The sequence below is a fragment of the Fusarium keratoplasticum genome, chromosome 3 (genome assembly GCF_025433545.1).
Source record: "Fusarium keratoplasticum isolate Fu6.1 chromosome 3, whole genome shotgun sequence".
Taxonomy (NCBI): domain Eukaryota; kingdom Fungi; phylum Ascomycota; class Sordariomycetes; order Hypocreales; family Nectriaceae; genus Fusarium; species Fusarium keratoplasticum.
The window spans coordinates 3,957,142-3,974,052 of NC_070531.1; the positions used below are offsets into that span (position 1 = coordinate 3,957,142).

The 16,911-nt window shown below is 53.1% G+C and overlaps 5 protein-coding genes across 5 annotated transcripts; 3 read left to right on the forward strand and 2 right to left on the reverse strand.

Moving 5' to 3' along the window:
* Nucleotides 1-2,357: 2,357 nt before the first annotated feature.
* On the reverse strand, nt 2,358-3,935 carry NCS57_00453300 (Brr6-like-C-C domain-containing protein; the record flags this gene model as incomplete). The annotated part of the gene is made up of 3 exons (XM_053054491.1): nt 2,358-2,720; nt 2,773-3,722; nt 3,827-3,935. 3 exons carry the CDS (start codon nt 3,933-3,935, stop codon nt 2,358-2,360), a joined length of 1,422 nt encoding a protein of 473 aa, XP_052916651.1.
* Nucleotides 3,936-4,375: 440 nt separating this feature from the next.
* Nucleotides 4,376-5,768, forward strand: NCS57_00453400 (uncharacterized protein; the record flags this gene model as incomplete). Its single annotated transcript, XM_053054492.1, has 3 exons — nt 4,376-4,903; nt 4,963-5,441; nt 5,495-5,768. 3 exons carry the CDS (start codon nt 4,376-4,378, stop codon nt 5,766-5,768), a joined length of 1,281 nt encoding a protein of 426 aa, XP_052916652.1.
* A 2,544-nt stretch (nt 5,769-8,312) lies between these two features.
* NCS57_00453500 (Protein kinase domain-containing protein) lies at nt 8,313-12,269 on the forward strand (the record flags this gene model as incomplete). The annotated part of the gene is made up of 5 exons (XM_053054493.1): nt 8,313-8,476; nt 10,508-11,292; nt 11,364-11,433; nt 11,490-11,748; nt 11,829-12,269. The coding sequence occupies 5 exons, from the start codon at nt 8,313-8,315 to the stop codon at nt 12,267-12,269; spliced, it is 1,719 nt and encodes a 572-aa protein (XP_052916653.1).
* A 707-nt stretch (nt 12,270-12,976) lies between these two features.
* Nucleotides 12,977-14,644, reverse strand: NCS57_00453600 (Amidase domain-containing protein; the record flags this gene model as incomplete). The annotated part of the gene is made up of 1 exon (XM_053054494.1): nt 12,977-14,644. The coding sequence occupies one exon, from the start codon at nt 14,642-14,644 to the stop codon at nt 12,977-12,979; it is 1,668 nt and encodes a 555-aa protein (XP_052916654.1).
* A 499-nt stretch (nt 14,645-15,143) lies between these two features.
* Nucleotides 15,144-16,814, forward strand: NCS57_00453700 (MFS domain-containing protein; the record flags this gene model as incomplete). Its single annotated transcript, XM_053054495.1, has 1 exon — nt 15,144-16,814. One exon carries the CDS (start codon nt 15,144-15,146, stop codon nt 16,812-16,814), a length of 1,671 nt encoding a protein of 556 aa, XP_052916655.1.
* Nucleotides 16,815-16,911: the final 97 nt, after the last annotated feature.

The window sequence follows — 16,911 nt, forward strand, 5'->3', positions numbered from 1 at the left end:
GAACGCGGAGGCGACCGTTTAGAATGGTCCAAGCTCTCGAGATCGAATCAGATCGAGTTGTAATGAAGTCGCGATTGCTGGGCTCGGAGGCGGAGAATCGGGCGTCGGGCGATTTTTCCTAGCAGAGAGCTAGCTGGTCGTTATACCGAGCCTAGTAGAGGTGAGCTGCGAAGCTCACAGCTGACGGATTGGCGTGCAGGGGTAGGAGGAGCAATTCGCCGATCCTACGAGTCAAGCAAGGGAGGAAGAGAGAGACGGAGGCGATCAAAAAGGCCAGGGGTGATGGCGCTTTCAAGCGCGCACAATGCCACTCTGCACTCCCGTTGTTTTCGCGTATTGCAGGATGATGATTCCGCCGCCGGAAGACAGAATTAGGCGGCAGTTAATTCGGTGATGGTGCCAGTAGGTATCCGTCAGTGAGTAAAGTGGCAGTCGCCGTTTGCCGTGGCCCATGCACGGCGCGGACTGGCAACTATCGAAAGCTTGCGCGTGAAAGAAGAGGAAGACAGGTTGGAAAAGCGGAAACGATGGGAGAGAAGGAAGAAACTGGATCTCTCGAGGAATTAAAAAGGCCCGCGATTTCGATTTCGATTGCGATTGCGATAGCGGTAGTTGTCCTGTCGCTAGGAAGGCCAAGGAAGTAGTCGCATCCAGTCCAAACCAACCTCGTGCCGGTTTAGACGCAGGGTGGAATCACGGCGAAGCTTTTGGATAGCGCGATGCTCCTCTTTTGGCTTCACTCTTGACTCTAGCTTCCAGGTCTGTTTCTGTCGCGACCCGTCCTTGTTATCCCCGATTCGTTCTCGGTGGGCTTGGCGTCGCTTTTTCTCAGTCAATGAGTCGATCGCGATGTCCGGGTCTCGTCTCACGATGCATCGTCTCGTGGAGCTGGCGATGTTGAGCTCCAGGCGGGTCACTTGGTCTCGTTTCGCTCCTCTGCGGATGACCTGGTTGCGAGTGGAGAGGAAGGGAAGGGAAAGGATGAAGGATGATGAGATGGAGGGGAACGAGTCTCAAGAGTGGTATCTAGGTTTGCGATTCCTCGTAGGAGGACGGGGATTTTTCCGCTTTAGGTTCCGTAGAGAAGGCGAAGCTTGTTTTTCTTGTCGTGCTGCGCGTGTATCCCTCTAGTTCTGGAGCTAGAGGTCGAGGTAGTAGCTGGAGGTATGTGAAAATCTCGATGCATATGATACCGCAAATCTTGAATTGGATGTCAGGTTTCAACCAACGTTAGGCCATGAGTTCAGAAAATCGTCACTGCGGTTGGTGATTGGTCATTCCCCCATCTTGTTCCTTTTTCCTGTTATTCCAACTATTTATGCCTCATCTTTGAAGTTTTTAAACACATTTAATAGTTCATACGGATCGCAACATCGGTTTACACACACTGAAACATTTCATCGTCCCTTGACGAGGCTTACACCAATCTCCATGTGCCATCACAGCCCCCAATCGTCCGAGCTGTCCAATTGGATCATCACGGAACCTCCCAAGCTCATGCACATCCCTTCCAGCACAGGCAATCTGCACATTAAACACCCATGTCTATCAATCCCATGTGCCGCTCCATTCTTCAACGAAATCGGAAACCAGCACGTCCGCCTTGACCCCATTCGCGAATCCAACGGGCTTCCCGTGGTTTGCGTCCATGTAGAATGATGTCAGAGGGGTCTTCCTTCGAAGCTATTTGGATGCTAGTGGCCCATGATGGACGCTTCTCCCAAGCGATGGTGGTGAAGAAGGGCTCTGCTTTGATCGACATGCCTTGCCTGCCGTTCCCCTGGCGTCGCTGTCGGCAGCTTCACTTGACAGCTTCACAGCCCACCGCTGCCAAGACCGCAGACAGCCTCTAGCGCTCTCCTGTAGAGCTCGGAAATCCGAGAGTGTCCTAGCATTGTGTTTCTTGCATCTGTAGCGCTGTATCAGATGCTCCCTCGCCAAGGTTGACACTCTTCGCGCAGTGTGCCCCTCTTCCTTTTACCCCACAATACGTCATCACCTCTGTCTCGCTTCAGCATCCAACCACTTCAGCTTCGATTATGACGTTGCGCTGCAACGCCAATCCCAGCTCATGGTCTTGGTAGGGTCTTGCGATTCACAGGAACCTCAGCTGATGCTGCTGTGGTAGGCATGCGTCTTTTCGTAAATCAGCTAATTGCTTGGTAAGACACTCGAGATATCTGTCAACTTGTCTCGACAGACCAAAATGCTAGAGTATACAATGGGCCCCATTTTCAAAACACCACCCAGACCTGCCACCAGTCGTATGCACCCAAACAATGTCATGCTGCTATTATACAGTCCCTTTTAACTCGACATAGAAGAATTACCACATAACTTCCAATCCCAAACGGCCATTATGCAAAGGGGTCACGGTTCCCCTTGCTGGGGCTTCGGTGGTACTTAACTGGACTCCGTGACCGGTCTCCCTTACTTGGGCTTCGGCGTCCAGAGGGTGTATAAGGTGCCGCCAGAATCGGCTTCATCTTGGGCGGCGAGTTATCCGTGTCCGTACCCTCATCGAGCATCCTATGTCGCTGCATTCTGGGCGTCTGAACAGGAATCCACATGAATCCAGGGCCACCCTCTGGAGGAATTGATGGATCATGCGTCGCAGTGGCCGGTTGTGACTGGACAGGCGCCGGTGCCTTGTTGGCGTAGCCGCCAAATACCAAGTTGTTTGCGATTGAGCAGAAGATGAGGACCGCAAAGAAAAATCCCTGTCCGCCAGGTTAGTCTAGAAATCGTAACATCTCTCTTGAAAACTCTTACCCAGGCCTTCAGATTCATTGTGTCCGAGAACTCGTTGATGATCTCGGCAATCTGCTTCGCCGTGACCTTGACCCTCATGATGGACCCGGGGTTCTGTTCCATGCAGGTTTTCCATCCTTCACACATTGGGTCGAGAGCTGGTGGCCGGATCTCCCTCTCGCACCCGTTCACGGTATACTCTTTAGTACACTCTGCGATCTTGCCCGTGATCTCGAGACGTGCAAACTCGTTGGCGTTGTAGATGTCGGTTCTAATAGTATCCACGACAGACCAACCAATGTAGACGAAGATTGAGACCAGAAAAAAGTTGACCAGTAACTTTATCCACCGGTACAAATTGTCGGGGGCGTTGGGATGCTCTTCCAGCATATGGAACAGCTTCCCTACGAAACCCTTAGCAGGCTCCTTGACCTTCTTCTTGCTTCGAGATCGGTGCTGCTTCGGTGCCACGCTATCGTCGGAGTCGGCCTCTGACTCTTCCCATCGGCTGCGGACTATGCTGACGTCCTTGTCGAGATTGTGCCTCTTTCTCTTGCGCATTATATCAGACACCGAGAGGTCTCGGGCTGGTCTAATCTCTCCTCTTCCAGATGTGTGCTTCTTGGTTGCGAAAGGAGACTTGCCATAGCGGAATGACTTGTCGACTTTCGATGGGCTCGAGACTCCGCTCATGGTAACGTCGCTCATGCGATCCGCCTCGGGAGTATCGTTGGGATAGTCAGACACCTCTGTCTGAGCAGGGCTATCTTCGGCACCAGAAGCTTCTGACAAGGCTAGATCCTCAAAGGGCCGTCGGGGAGTAGTAAAGGCAGGATTCCGGAAGGGCGGAGCAGCAGCCTTGGAGGGTAGTTGAGGTGTAAAGAAGGAAGTCTGGGGTGGTTGAGCTTTTGTGGGTGTGCCCAGGTTCGCAAAAGGGTTCGGTCGCGAAGATTTCGAGGGTGATGCAAAAACTATATGAGATGTCAACGGTTAGCAGCTGTTGCCAGTTCCTGCCACTGCCATAGCGCAGCAGCTGTAAACACACCAGCCATCACTGGCCAAAGTTATCACCAACCATTCTGTGAGTTGCTCTTTGCTGCATGTGTAAAGGGACTCGTGGGATCAAATGGACCACTGTCCTGGTATTCCCAGTCCATGGGACCCTCGAAAGTCCGGCGATCCATGACTGCTCAATTCGATGTTGGAGTGTTGAGAGTCGTGATTCTGTCTGAAGTCTGCGTGTGCGGGTCGATGATATTTTTACAGGCTTGTCATCCGCAAAGAGCCACCTTTGTCAACCTGCATGCATCAATCGTCAATGGCAACCAGCGCCAATGTAAACAAAGCTCCAGCTGTTTGTTTGCCTGAGGCTGCAGCTGCCGGAAGGGGAAGTGGCTGATTATGTCAGCAGCCAGGGTGCGCCTCATCACTGCCTGTGGCGCTTCAGAACCAAAGAAAGTTGTAACTTCGAGTTTGCGACCTTGTCCCTAAAAGCTTCTCATCCATCCGCTTTTCTTCACTCGCGACTCTTTCGAGAGTGTTAACTTGCGGGGAACGGCCTTCAAAGATTACACGACAAACAATTTGTCTTTGAGGTCGCCGACGCGATCAAGGACGCGACACCATGTCCGAAGGAGGCTCCCCTGCTGGCGAGCGCGCCAACGACCCCATTGACGATGGCCAGGAGCGGGAATATGAAGATGCTGTTGCGGCGGCCGACTCTGATCGTGAATCTGATGCGCTTTCCGAAGTCGACGAAGACCAGTTCGAAGATTACGACCCTGAAACCGCCAACATCGAAGACCGACCCGTCGATATCGATGAAGACGTTGCTCGCACGCTGAAAGCGACCAAGCGAAAGCGCACAGAGGGGGAAGTCGCCAAGAAGCCTCGAGAAGGTCGACGAGACAAGAAGCGCCGAGATCGAGATGAAGATGTTGTCATGGATGATGCCGATGGAGGCAAGAAGCCACGACGATCAAGACGCGCAGCCGATGGCGAGGGACGCCCCAGAGCCAAGGCTGCCACACCGGAAGCTGACAAGGAGGAGCATCTCACACCCGAGGAGAGGCAGAAGCGGGCCATTGACCGAGCTCTTGATGCCGCTATCAAGAAGCCTAGCGGTCCCAAGCGCAGGAAGAAGGACGAGATTGTATGTTTTTACAACGGCAGATTTTGGAGGCGAACATGGCTAACGTTGATTTCTTTTAGGACCTCGAAAACGAACTCGACGACCTGTTGGCAGATCTCAAGGTCCGAATGGAGCAGGCATGCCAGGCAGACAATAGTGCCCGTGAGTCTGGCCAGCCTGCTCTACACAAGCTCAAGCTGCTCCCCGAGGTCACCGGCCTTCTGAACCGCAACGATGTTCAGCATGCCGTCCTAGATCCCGACACAAACTTTTTGCAGCATGTCAAGTTCTTCCTGGAGCCCCTTAATGACGGATCCCTTCCGGCGTACAACATCCAGCGTGATATTTTCTCGGCTCTTGCCAAGCTCAACGTTCAGAAGGAGGCACTCCTCAGCAGCGGCATTGGCAGAGTGGTCGTCTTTTATACACGAAGCAAGAAGCCTGAGCCTAGCATCAAGCGAATCGCTCAGAGACTGCTTGGTGAATGGAGTCGACCAATTCTTAAGCGGACCGACGACTACAAGAAGCGCCAGATTGAGACTCGCGAGTTTGACTATGAGTATGTGTTTACCCTGCCAATTTGTCCAACTGATGTACTAACCGTCATTCCAGGGCCGCTAAGCTTGCTCAACGTCAAAAGGCAAACTCGCAGTTCAGCCTCTCCCAGCGCCCTGCGCAGTCTTCCAGGGACGCCGAGCGTGAGCGTTTCCTCGCTCCATCACGCTCCAACAACTCGGCTCGCATGGTCAACCTGCCATCGAGCTACACCATCGCACCCCAGAGCACGTACACTGGAGCTCGTGACTCGAACCACCGCCCGCTGGGTGCTGGAGGCATGGATGCTTTCCGCAAGCTTACCCAGAAGAGCAAGAAGAAGAACAACTAAGTCAATACTGGCTGAGATTTGGCATTGGTTTCTTGGTTGGAAGCACGTGTTGGCACGCATACAGGTTGTAAGCTACTAGGGGTGGATCAAAGACGTTGACTGGTGTTGGCGGGATAGGTACTGGCGTTTGGCGTACAAGCATTTGAAGTCAAACTTATTAGTGAACTGAAAGTGAAGATGGCCTGATAATTTGATGGGCCAAAAGACTTTTGCCATCTCGTCATGGGTTGAGCGTGACTGTAATCAAGGCTGTGATGTTGGCGGATTAGCGGCATATGATATGGCGATCTCTCTACCACGTGTCATGCGTTCATCTCGTCAAGCCTCTTTCTGAAGGTGACACGTGAAATTGGAAACCTTTAGAGGTGTTTGTTGTCTGTTGCTACTTGCTATGGAGCTAAGTCTACCTACCACACCTTCGAGTCCTAGAAAGGCCAGGTGACTCTTGGGAACAAGCCTCAGTTCGTTCTCTGGAAGAGCGTGACTTGAGCTGTCAACCTATCGGAACTGTCATCACTTTCGCAGTTGCACCACTTCTGAACAGTCTCTCCAGCGTAGCTTTGGTGAAATCTGGTATTGTTTACAGCTCGGCATGTCGTACTGGTGCATTGCGAACCTCGTTTTCCTGCAAGGCATCGGAGGACAAAGGAAGAGAGATTACGTCGAAAAGCCCACTTTCAGCGGGAATACTATGCCAGTTCTGTAAAGCCCGTTACCCAAGAAGTCTATTTTTCTCACGATAGGGGTAGACGACGGGGTCGCCGGAGAGAATTCCTTGGTGTGTGGTCCAGTCCCCTGGGAGGCTTTTTCTTGGACAAGGGACACGGTGACGTCAGCCCAACCTCTCTAGATTTTGGGGGCTGCAGCGGTTGCACAGAAATATTGGCATCCATGCCACGAGTGAGGCTTGGAATATTGAAAAGCATATTGGCCAAGATCGTATCGACGCTGCAGTACGTGAGATCCCAATAGGGAAGAAGAGATCTGGCAAGAATCAAAGCCATTCGTCAAGCTTTGTCAGAATTAACTTCAAGCAAATGCCCCCCAAACCAAAAAAGTTACAGCACCTCCCTACAGCGCAATTGCAATCTCCAACGGGCCGGCCGATTTGAAAGTACCCCGCGTAAGCAATGTACCTGTGAGCTGTTGGAGAAATGGCGTCAGTCCCCTAGAGTCTGCGCGCGTGTGCGACCTCTAAGCGCCGGATGCGGGTGTACCACTTTGACTGCCGTTACTCCGAATCACCTCCAACTGCCGCTGCCCGAAGATGGTTCAGGTACGGGGGGGAACAAGTTTTTCTTGAAGAGTGTTTTGAGTTGCGAGGAAGAAGCTTGTTTTATTCTTTCTGGCTTGTGGGCATCCATGGTGTTATTTGCGTTGAACAGCTCAGGTCCCCGTGTTGAGTGGAAATAGGTAGGTATCGATGCATCCATCTTTCATCCGTTGTTCTGCACCAATGCATCGTCGTGCTTATCGCAATGGATGTCTCGGCGATGCCATGATTCAAGTCTTTCTGGCTCTTGTAACTGTCTGCCGTACTCGTCAATATCGATCTTGGCATTGATATTTCCAATGTTGCTGCAGCTGTATAAAATTGAATGATCTCTTCCGTCTCCGTCTGACAAGATGTGTTGCTTTTGGACCTCTCCCCTGTCTTTCAGCTGGTAACAGGCCTTGGGCCGCAGAAGCCAACGATTGGGTTCCTGCTATTGGCACTTGTAAAGGAAGCCATCTTGTTCTGTTGGCCCGGCTGGACTGGACTGGACTGCGCTGCGCTGCGCTGCAAGATACCTCGTCCAGCAGAGCTTGATCAACCCGGACCCTGGCCTTGTTGCTCCTCCCCTTCCAACGCTTCAGGCCGTTCCCGTTCCCGCCTCCCGTCTCCCGCCTTCATCCATCTCTACCCAAATTTCTTCTCCCTCCCCCTCCTCTCAACTTTTCTTCTCATTCAATCTCGTCCCCAAGATCCGTCTACGGCGCCTACACTACTCGCGGCCCGCCCAGAGCCCCATCGCAATCCATTCTGATCAATCAGACTGGATCCAGCCAGTCTAATCGGCCAATTCGTCCTGTCCGTTGATCTTAGCCAGGTTGCGCCGCCACTGCGCAATATCTTTGTTTCGACTTTTTGCGACGCGACCAATCCCGCGCCACTGCCGCACCAACACGCAGATACCATCCTCTCTCCCGCCAGGTCGACCATCTCCTATCATCATCCGAAAACCCTCATCAACAATTACTCGGCCGATTCCCATTCTGCTGGGACCCCGATTGCTACGAACGCACGCCATTAAGACGCCCGCCCACCGAGTCGAGCACTTACAAGCACCCCTCACCCCCACCTCGACATCCATCCATTTCTCAGCGCCGAAAGAATCTCGTCGCAGTTCGCGCTACGACAGACCAGACCAGACCATCTGCAACATTCGCGACGGCCCAAAACCATTGGCGAACCGGCGGCGACAGCGATACTGGCGCTGAATTTCTCCCTCCTCTTTTGAGCCTTGATTCTACACCCCCGTTGGTAGCATCAACAACACCGTCATGAACGGCACAGAATCTCCCGAATCCCAGAAGCCACCGCCTTCCTCGGCCGGCACCAATGGACATGCCAGTACCAACAGCAGTCTTGCCGCCAAGAAGCGCAAGAAGGACGGCCTCAAGCCCATCATCACTATGGAAGGGGCAAGTCCTCACCCAGCGATTGGGTATGTACAAAGATTTGTTTCATCTCGTCGTCTTGTTTGTCGTTGTCACCCTCTGCACTTTTTACTTGCCTGCATCGCCTTGACTACCCGACCCATTGTTTCTTCATGACAACGGCATCGAAATATGCGGTCTCGTTGCCTGGTATCTGAGCAGTTTGCGCTCGTCCTCTGCGAGGGTTGCCCTGGAGCAGTCAGGCCAGAGGGGTCGCAACCTAAGCTGTCTCACCCCCACCTACACGATTTCTTGTGTTTTGCACTCTTTTGCGCCGATTCAGGACGGAGTCGCAGAAGAGCCTGCTGGGCACTAATTTTGGCTCAGTGCTGGCAAGGCACAGCACAGACGTCAATACGATGATGAGACCAGAGCGACAGCTTCCTTGCGCTTCTCTGTGAGGGCCCAATGGCCTCTAGCCAAGCACCATTCCAGCGGCTTGCCCGAGGACGGTCAGCGGCGACACATGGCGCGGTATTGCATCACATTACAGAAGACGGCAGCGGGCAGTGAAGCAGGTTGAAACGAGTGTGGACACTGCTCACTCAACCACTGGCTCCCCCCGCCAACGATGGCTGGGATTCAGGAGCTTGGGACCGTGTGCTTGGGCCTTGATAGGAGGGCGGATCCCATAAGTCTTGGGCATTCATCAACCCTGAATCACTCGATCCATCGATCACTGGATCCCTAGGTACCTGATTCAGGGCTTGGGTATCCGTCGTGTCGCAGTCAGTCACTCGCTTGCTGCCCTTCCAAGGTAGTCTACCTGGACCGGCTCTAGCTCACCCGAGGCACGTCCCATGGGTCTGGTGGTTGGCGATGGTACAGGATGTGAATGTGATGGTCTGGCATGGCCAAGGTGGTGGTGCTCATGCCCGTTACCACCTGACTGACCGGTGCCGTCACTCTGCGTTCTGCCATGCCGCTGCTTGCTCCCTTGTCTCTGCCAGCTTCTCGGTGGCGGGCTGGACTCTTTGAGCCTAGGAATCCAAGGGACCCTTTATTCGCCGGGCGGGACGCTCCGTGTTGCGCCGCGTGCCAGCCATCCCCATCCCATCCCATGGTCGTCGGTCCCTTGGGTAGGGCCCAAAAATCAGAAGCCAGAGGCGATGCAGATCCAGAGACAGTCAGAGGTTGAAGAGAAGCAAGCAATCAAAACTCAAGACAAGGAGCACGCCCCAACCAGTCAACCTGCAAATCCTTCTCACCATTGTTCTGCTTCTTCCTTTCTTTTCTTTTCTCTTTATCCATCTCACTCGCATATTCCCTGTTCGCATCCGCAGCCGCTACCGCAGCGCAGACGCCCTCCAAGGTGCCGCGCGCAGTGTCGTCCAATCCTCTGCGTCTTTGTCATCTCCATCGTCATTTTGACCTGATCCTTGTTCTTCTCCCTCGTCCTTCTTTATCCCCCGCCCATAACCCGCCACGCCGCTCGCCCGCTTGTCAACCGCGCTTCGCTACCCGATTGTTGTTATAATTCCCCTATTTCATCATCCCAAGCGAGTCTTTTCTCCAAGCATAGGGGCAAGAGAAGCGAAGAGAGGAAGAAGAGAACGACATCCATAAGCCAGTCGCGAGCGCAAGCTGCGCCATGAAGACATCATCATGAGCTTCCTCAAAACAAGGTTGCACTCCCCCCAATCACCGCCCCCATACTTTGCCCTCTCCCTCGTCAGCCTTGGGCCTTGATATTCTACATGCTCTTCTGGTAGCCCAGAGTTTGTCGCATCTTGCACCTCATTCCGGATTGTCTCCGAACAAGGCCTTGACGGGTTGCTATGGCCTTGGATGATGTTTTGATGCTTCCCCGCCATTTCACCTCACCCAAGCCCAATCCGGCAAAAGTCCCCCACCACGCGCTCCATGACCACCAGCTCTTTCGCCGCCGCCGCTCCCGCCAAATCTTGCGACCGTGGTTGTTTGATCTGCCCTGCCTTGCCTGCATTGGCTCCGCCGCAATCTTGACTTGCCATCTTCACATCTCGCTCTTGCGCCTTGGACATCGCAGTCGCTAACGTTGAACTCTTTTCCGACTCTAGATCGCATCAACTGTCAGCCATGACCCACTCCCCCTCGTCCTCGTCGGTCGACGACGCCGCCGAAAACACTGCAGATGAGGAGGATTCTGAGGACTACTGCAAGGGCGGTTACCATCCCGTTCAGGTCGGAGAGAAGTTCAAGGACGGAAAGTACACGGTTGTTCGCAAGCTAGGATGGGGTCATTTCTCAACCGTCTGGCTCTCCCGCGACAATACGAGCGGCAAGCATGTCGCCCTCAAGGTTGTCCGTTCCGCCGCCCACTACACCGAGACCGCCATCGACGAGATCAAGCTCCTCAATAAGATTGTACAGGCCAAGCCTGACCATCCCGGTCGCAAGCATGTCGTGAGTCTGCTTGATTCGTTTGAGCACAAGGGGCCACATGGCACCCATGTATGCATGGTGTTTGAGGTTCTCGGCGAGAACCTGCTTGGCCTTATCAAGCGCTGGAACCACCGCGGAATCCCCATGCCTCTGGTCAAGCAGATCACAAAGCAGGTTCTCCTTGGCCTCGACTATCTCCATCGCGAATGCGGCATCATCCACACCGACCTTAAGCCCGAAAACGTCCTCATCGAGATTGGCGATGTCGAGCAGATTGTCAAGCGCGTCGTCAAGCCCGACGCTGGCGACAAGGAGAACAACAGGAATGGTCGCCGACGCCGGAGAACTCTCATCACCGGCAGCCAACCTCTGCCATCCCCCCTCAACACCAGCTTCAACCACACCAACCTCTTTCCCTCACCGAATCCTCACTCTAGTCTTGCTGGTGTTTTGAACGAAGGTAGGGCATATTTGTTCCAATGAATCGAAGTGACTGGTTTGTGTACAACAATGCTAACACGCTCCTCTAAGCAGGCAAGACATCAAAGGAATCATCTCCTAAACCAGGCGATGACGCCCAGAAACAGCGAGAAAAGTCTGCGTATGTGATAGCGCCGTGGTTCAGTATCATTTTGGCAGGTGCTGACTCCAATATAGCGACCTATTGAGCCGTGAAGTTTCTGGCATCTCTCTCGACAAGTCAAACTCGCCATCAGTGTCAACCGGCGAGAAGCGCAAAGCGGAGGATGCCCACGCCTTTGACGTTATCAGCGTCAAGATTGCAGACCTGGGCAACGCGTGCTGGGTCAACCATCACTTCACCAACGATATCCAAACGAGGCAATACCGGTCACCTGAGGTTATCCTGGGTGCCAAGTGGGGTGCCAGCACTGACGTCTGGAGTATGGCTGCGATGGTATGATGAAGACTTCTAATTCACCCGAACGGGATGATTGTTGGTTGCGCAGGAAAGATGAGCTAACGTGTGTGTGTCAGGTCTTTGAGTTGATCACGGGCGACTATCTGTTTGACCCCCAGTCGGGCACCAAGTACGGCAAAGATGACGACCACATTGCCCAAATCATCGAGCTGCTCGGGCCCTTCCCCAAGTCACTATGCCTCAGTGGCAAATGGAGCCAGGAAATCTTCAACCGCAAGGGTGAGCTGCGGAACATTCACCGGCTCCGGCATTGGGCTCTACCGGACGTGTTACGCGAGAAGTATCACTTCAAGGAGGACGAGGCGAAGCGTATCTCAGACTTCTTGACCCCGATGTTGGAGCTGGTGCCGGAGAAGAGGGCGAATGCTGGTGGTATGGCAGGCCACGCCTGGCTGGAAGATACACCTGGCATGAAGGGGTTGAAGATCGAGGGCTTAGAAGTAGGGGGCCGGGGCGAAGGCATCGATGGTTGGGCAACGGAGGTGAGGAAGAGATAAAGGCAATATAGACGTGTTGGACATGTCGCATACAGAGAGACACGAACCAAAACTCGACAGTCCGGGGGCACCGCATACATGGTTGGTCTTTTTTCTGTTTGACGACCTTGCTAAGATGCTACCTGTTTGTTTGAACCGAGGCATCTTGATTTCTGCAAGAAGACGTATGAGGACATGATCTGGAAGCGAAAGACTAGGTACAGTACGGTGGCTCCCCATGATTTTTGGTATCAGTGTTTGCTCATGATATGCGGATACTTTGGTGTTTTTTTTTCGTTCTTGTCCTGTTTTTTACACCTGTATTCCCTCAGCCACATTTGTTATCAGACATCTTGAGCTTTTTTGCATGGACAAGATACGAAAACACCATGTCACGACATGTCATTTTGCTCCTGAGAATCAAACCTGGGAAAGCTTTTTTTGTTATAATCATAGACAAAGGTATGATCTATGAAGGGGGGTTACATGGGACTGAAAATGATATATGAGCGGGAGTGAAGGGACGATATAGATAGACTTGAAATGATGCGATGCCTAGGATGATATGGAGTCTTTCTAAGTGTGAGCTGGATGAGCGGCTATGACAGACTGACTTGGCTGATGAATGTACACGTCTAATATGCCTGCGCATGAGGATGGAATAGATAGTCCAAAGAGACTTGAGCTATTTGTCAAGATATTTGATTCATCGACGAGGTAATTATCAACTACTTCAACTCCAAAACACCCTTCAGCTGATCCAAGGCAGCAAACAAGTCATTGTCGTGATATTTCCTCGCCACGATCTGCAGGTTGACGGGTGCACCCTCAAAGTCACCCTCCTCCCAGAGTTGCCTGACGTGCTTGCAATTCTCACTCAGCGGTGTCGACGAAGAATAGGTCTCCTGTCCCTTTGCCAGCGCCTCGATAGGCGTGGGTACAACGACACCGGGATAGTCGACATAGTTCCACAAGGCTGTGTAGTTCCAGTAAAAGGCAGTCTCGTGGGTACAGGCTGGGCCGACAAAGACGGGGCAGATGACGATGTCGACGTCTTGCTCTTCCCAGTGTAGGGAAAAGTCGCAGCGGAACTCGTCCCGGATGAGGCGCTGCTTGAGAACGTCGTTGGCGCCCAGCTCAGGGCCCTCTGCGTCTTGGGTGATGTGCTTTGTCAAGGGGAACATGGGCTCGTCGTTGACAGCTAGGTGCGCCTTGACCGTCTTGCCTCCATCAGGCCAGTAGGCGAGACGAATGTACTTCATTGCCTCGGCGGTTTTGTATGGTTTGAAGGGTTTGAGGGTGAAGTCGGGAGAGTTTTGGAGTTTTGATCGAGCCCAATCGAGAGCCCTGATTACTGGGGGTTGTGGGATGATGTCTCCATCGTCCATCATAAAGCCGATTTTTAGGGGAGATTTAGATGGACTCTGTGGTGTCTTGAGGCCTGTCCAGGGGATGGGGATGACGCGAGGATCTCCTATCCAGGGCTTTGCAGATATGATGGTTGACATGAGCAGGTCCATGTCTCGTAGCGAAGAGCACATTGGACCTGTGGAACACAGGACATTGAGTTCTGCGCCGAAACCACCAGGAAGAAAGTCCTTCATAGGCAGTGTATAAGATGTTGGCTTGAAGCCGTAGATGCCGCAGAAGCCAGAGGGCCCTCGGATACTACCGCCGATGTCGGTTCCAACACCTAGGACTGAACCTCGGAGGGCAACCAGGGCGGCTTCGCCACCTGTAGAACCACCGGCGGAGAGTTTAATGTTGTGAGGGTTGAGCACGCGACCACGAGGCGATGTGCTCTCCAGGTGCATGATAGCTTGAGGCTGGTTTGTCTTGCAGTAAAAGACGGCACCAGCCTTGCGAAGAATGGCAACCATGAGGGCGTCGTTCTCATCCTTGCGTCTGGTATCGAGGTAGCCGACGCTACTCCAATGACCAGCCAAGGGGATGTGCTCTTTGAGGCTGATGGGGACACCATGTAATGGGCCGACTGTCTGGCCTGTCTTTTCAAGGTGGGCGTCGAGAGACTTGGCTTGCTCAATCGCTTCACTCATGAACCACTCAGAGAGACAACTTGTAAGTTGATGAGCGATGATGGCTCTTTTAGCGAATGCAGTTGCAACAGCCACGGCCGTGAGTTTCTTGGAGGCAATGGCAGCAGCAAGACCAACAGCATCGTATGCCTCCGTGATTTCTATCTCCTCAAGAGATAGCAAACCACATTCTTTAGGTATGGCTGTGACATTTTTGGGAGGGTTTTCAAAGATGGATTTGGGCAAGAAGAGATCTTGAGGAACTGAGGCAGCAAACTCGTCGAGGATGGAATCTCGAAGGGCTGAATACTGCGCCGAACCCGAAGGTGTAGGAACAGGTTGGATGATTTGCAGGGGCATCTTGGGATTAACTTGTGTGGTGTGATGGAAAAGAAAGGGCGAGTGAGTATCTTGTAAGTGACTCCAGCGTAACCATGGTTTATAACATGGACGATGGCTGTCTGCCACAGCGGGGGGGGTTGCTTAGACCCAGGTGCGTGGGACGAATCAGAACTAATTGCGCCAGGCACAACCATCAGCCCAGGTGATGATAAACCTCCTCTCCCCCATCAAGCTTGTTCCCGGATGGAGGGAATCCGGGGACCAGGGGGCTTGGCAGACGGTGCGGGGGGGCTTATCATAAGGGCGCGCGGATCGTCTAAGCGAGTTCGGTCATTGGCATCGCCAACCTTGAAGGATTGGACTGCTCCAATCATGAGGATTGCCGCGTTGATCAGGAGGACTTCATCGCGGCTACACTAGAAGAAAGAGAGATGATAGTGTTGCTTAGTAGGAGATAAGTTGGCATGCGGGGTAGAGATATCGTCGGAACGCGGACATCCATGTTGTTGAGCGATTCATGTTTACCGACTTACACCAACTGGCAAAGTCTATATCAACTCGGCCTTCCCCCTCTGTCGATCTCACATCCTCATCACCCATCTTCTCATCTTTTACCTTCATCATGTCACATCCGGACGATGTCCCCGGTACCATCTTGCTCTGGGATGAATCCCACCACGGCAACGACCTCGGTCATCGCGGCGAGGTCGTTCTTCAGCCTCAGCCCAGCGCTGACCCTGAAGATCCCCTGAACTGGTCGAGAAGACGCAAGCTGGTTGCCATCTCCATGACATATCTCTACGTCTTGGGTGTTGGTATCTGCACTACCGTTCACTACTCGGTCTTGACCCAGATTGCTGAGGCCCAGGCTCTCACTGTCAGTCAGCTTAACCTTGGAACCGGCCTCATGTTTCTCTTTCTTGGCTGGGGCAATTTGTTTTGGCAACCTCTTGCTACGACGTATGGTCGGAGGGGTGTCTACCTCGTCTCCATCATCCTCTGCATCCCACCCGTTCTCTGGACACCCTTCTCCCACGGGCCATCGCAATGGTACGCCCACCGTATCATTCTCGGCTTCATCGCCGCTCCCATCGAGTCCCTTCCAGAGCTATCAGTCCCTGATCTCTTCTTCGCTCACGAGCGTGGAAGCTACATGGCCGTCTACGCCCTCATGCTCTTCGGGTCCAATTTTATCGCCCCCTTCCTGGCTGGTTTCATCCTCGACGGTGCTGGCTGGCACTGGGTCATGTACTTTGCCGCCATATGGGTACTCTTTTGTTCCACGATTCTCTTCTTCTTTATGGAGGAGACCATCTACTTCAGGAACACAACCGAGACCGACACTGTTGTGGTGGACGAAAAGACCGGAACGACAGAGACGACACAAGAGGAGGCTTCTTTCCCACCTCCAAGAACCTATGTCCAAAAGTTGAAGCTTGTTCTTCTCCTCCCTGGTCGACCAACGCCTCGACAGGCTCTCATGAAAGTATGGCGCACCTTCAAGATCCTGTACTGGTTCCCAAACATCACCTGGGCGGGTCTCCTATACGGCACCAACCTGGCATGGTACATGGTCATCAACGGCACAATGTCGTCCATCCTGGGTGGAGAGCCGTACAATTTTGCCCCAGCCATGGTTGGAACTGCATACCTCTCCCCTCTGGTCGCCAGCTCCTTCGCCTCGTTGTGGTCCGGCTGGTTCGCAGACAAGATTGCCCTTCGCTTGGCGCGACGCAACAAGGGTATTCGTGAACCTGAGCATCGGCTATGGGCTCTTCCACTCTCTGCTCTCATGTCTACCGGAGGACTCATCCTGTGGGGAGTCGGAGCAAGCCATGACCTTCACTTTATGGGCTTGATCTTCGGCATCGGTTTCACTACATTTGGTGTCGTCTGCGGAGGTGCCATCGCGCTGGCGTACACTGTCGACTGCTTCAAGGAGATTGCAGGCGAGTCACTAATCGCCGTCATTCTGATCAGGAACACGTTGGGTTTTGCATTTGGGTATGCCATCAACCCGTGGATTAACAGTCTGGGACTTCAGAACTGCTTCATCTCTGTTTCCATGATTTCTCTCTTTGCCACTGGCACGTTTCTGTGCATGATTGTTTGGGGGAAGCGTCTGAGGAAGTTTTCTGCTGGGAGGTATTGGTCGTATGTTGCAGAGGAGCGGACGTTGGGTCAGTAGGACGGGATTGACTTGTGGATGAAGTTTTGAACTGGGAAGCAATGACATCTTGTGACGGGTGTTATTAGGTTCTTATTCGGCTCTGCTTAGTTCAAAT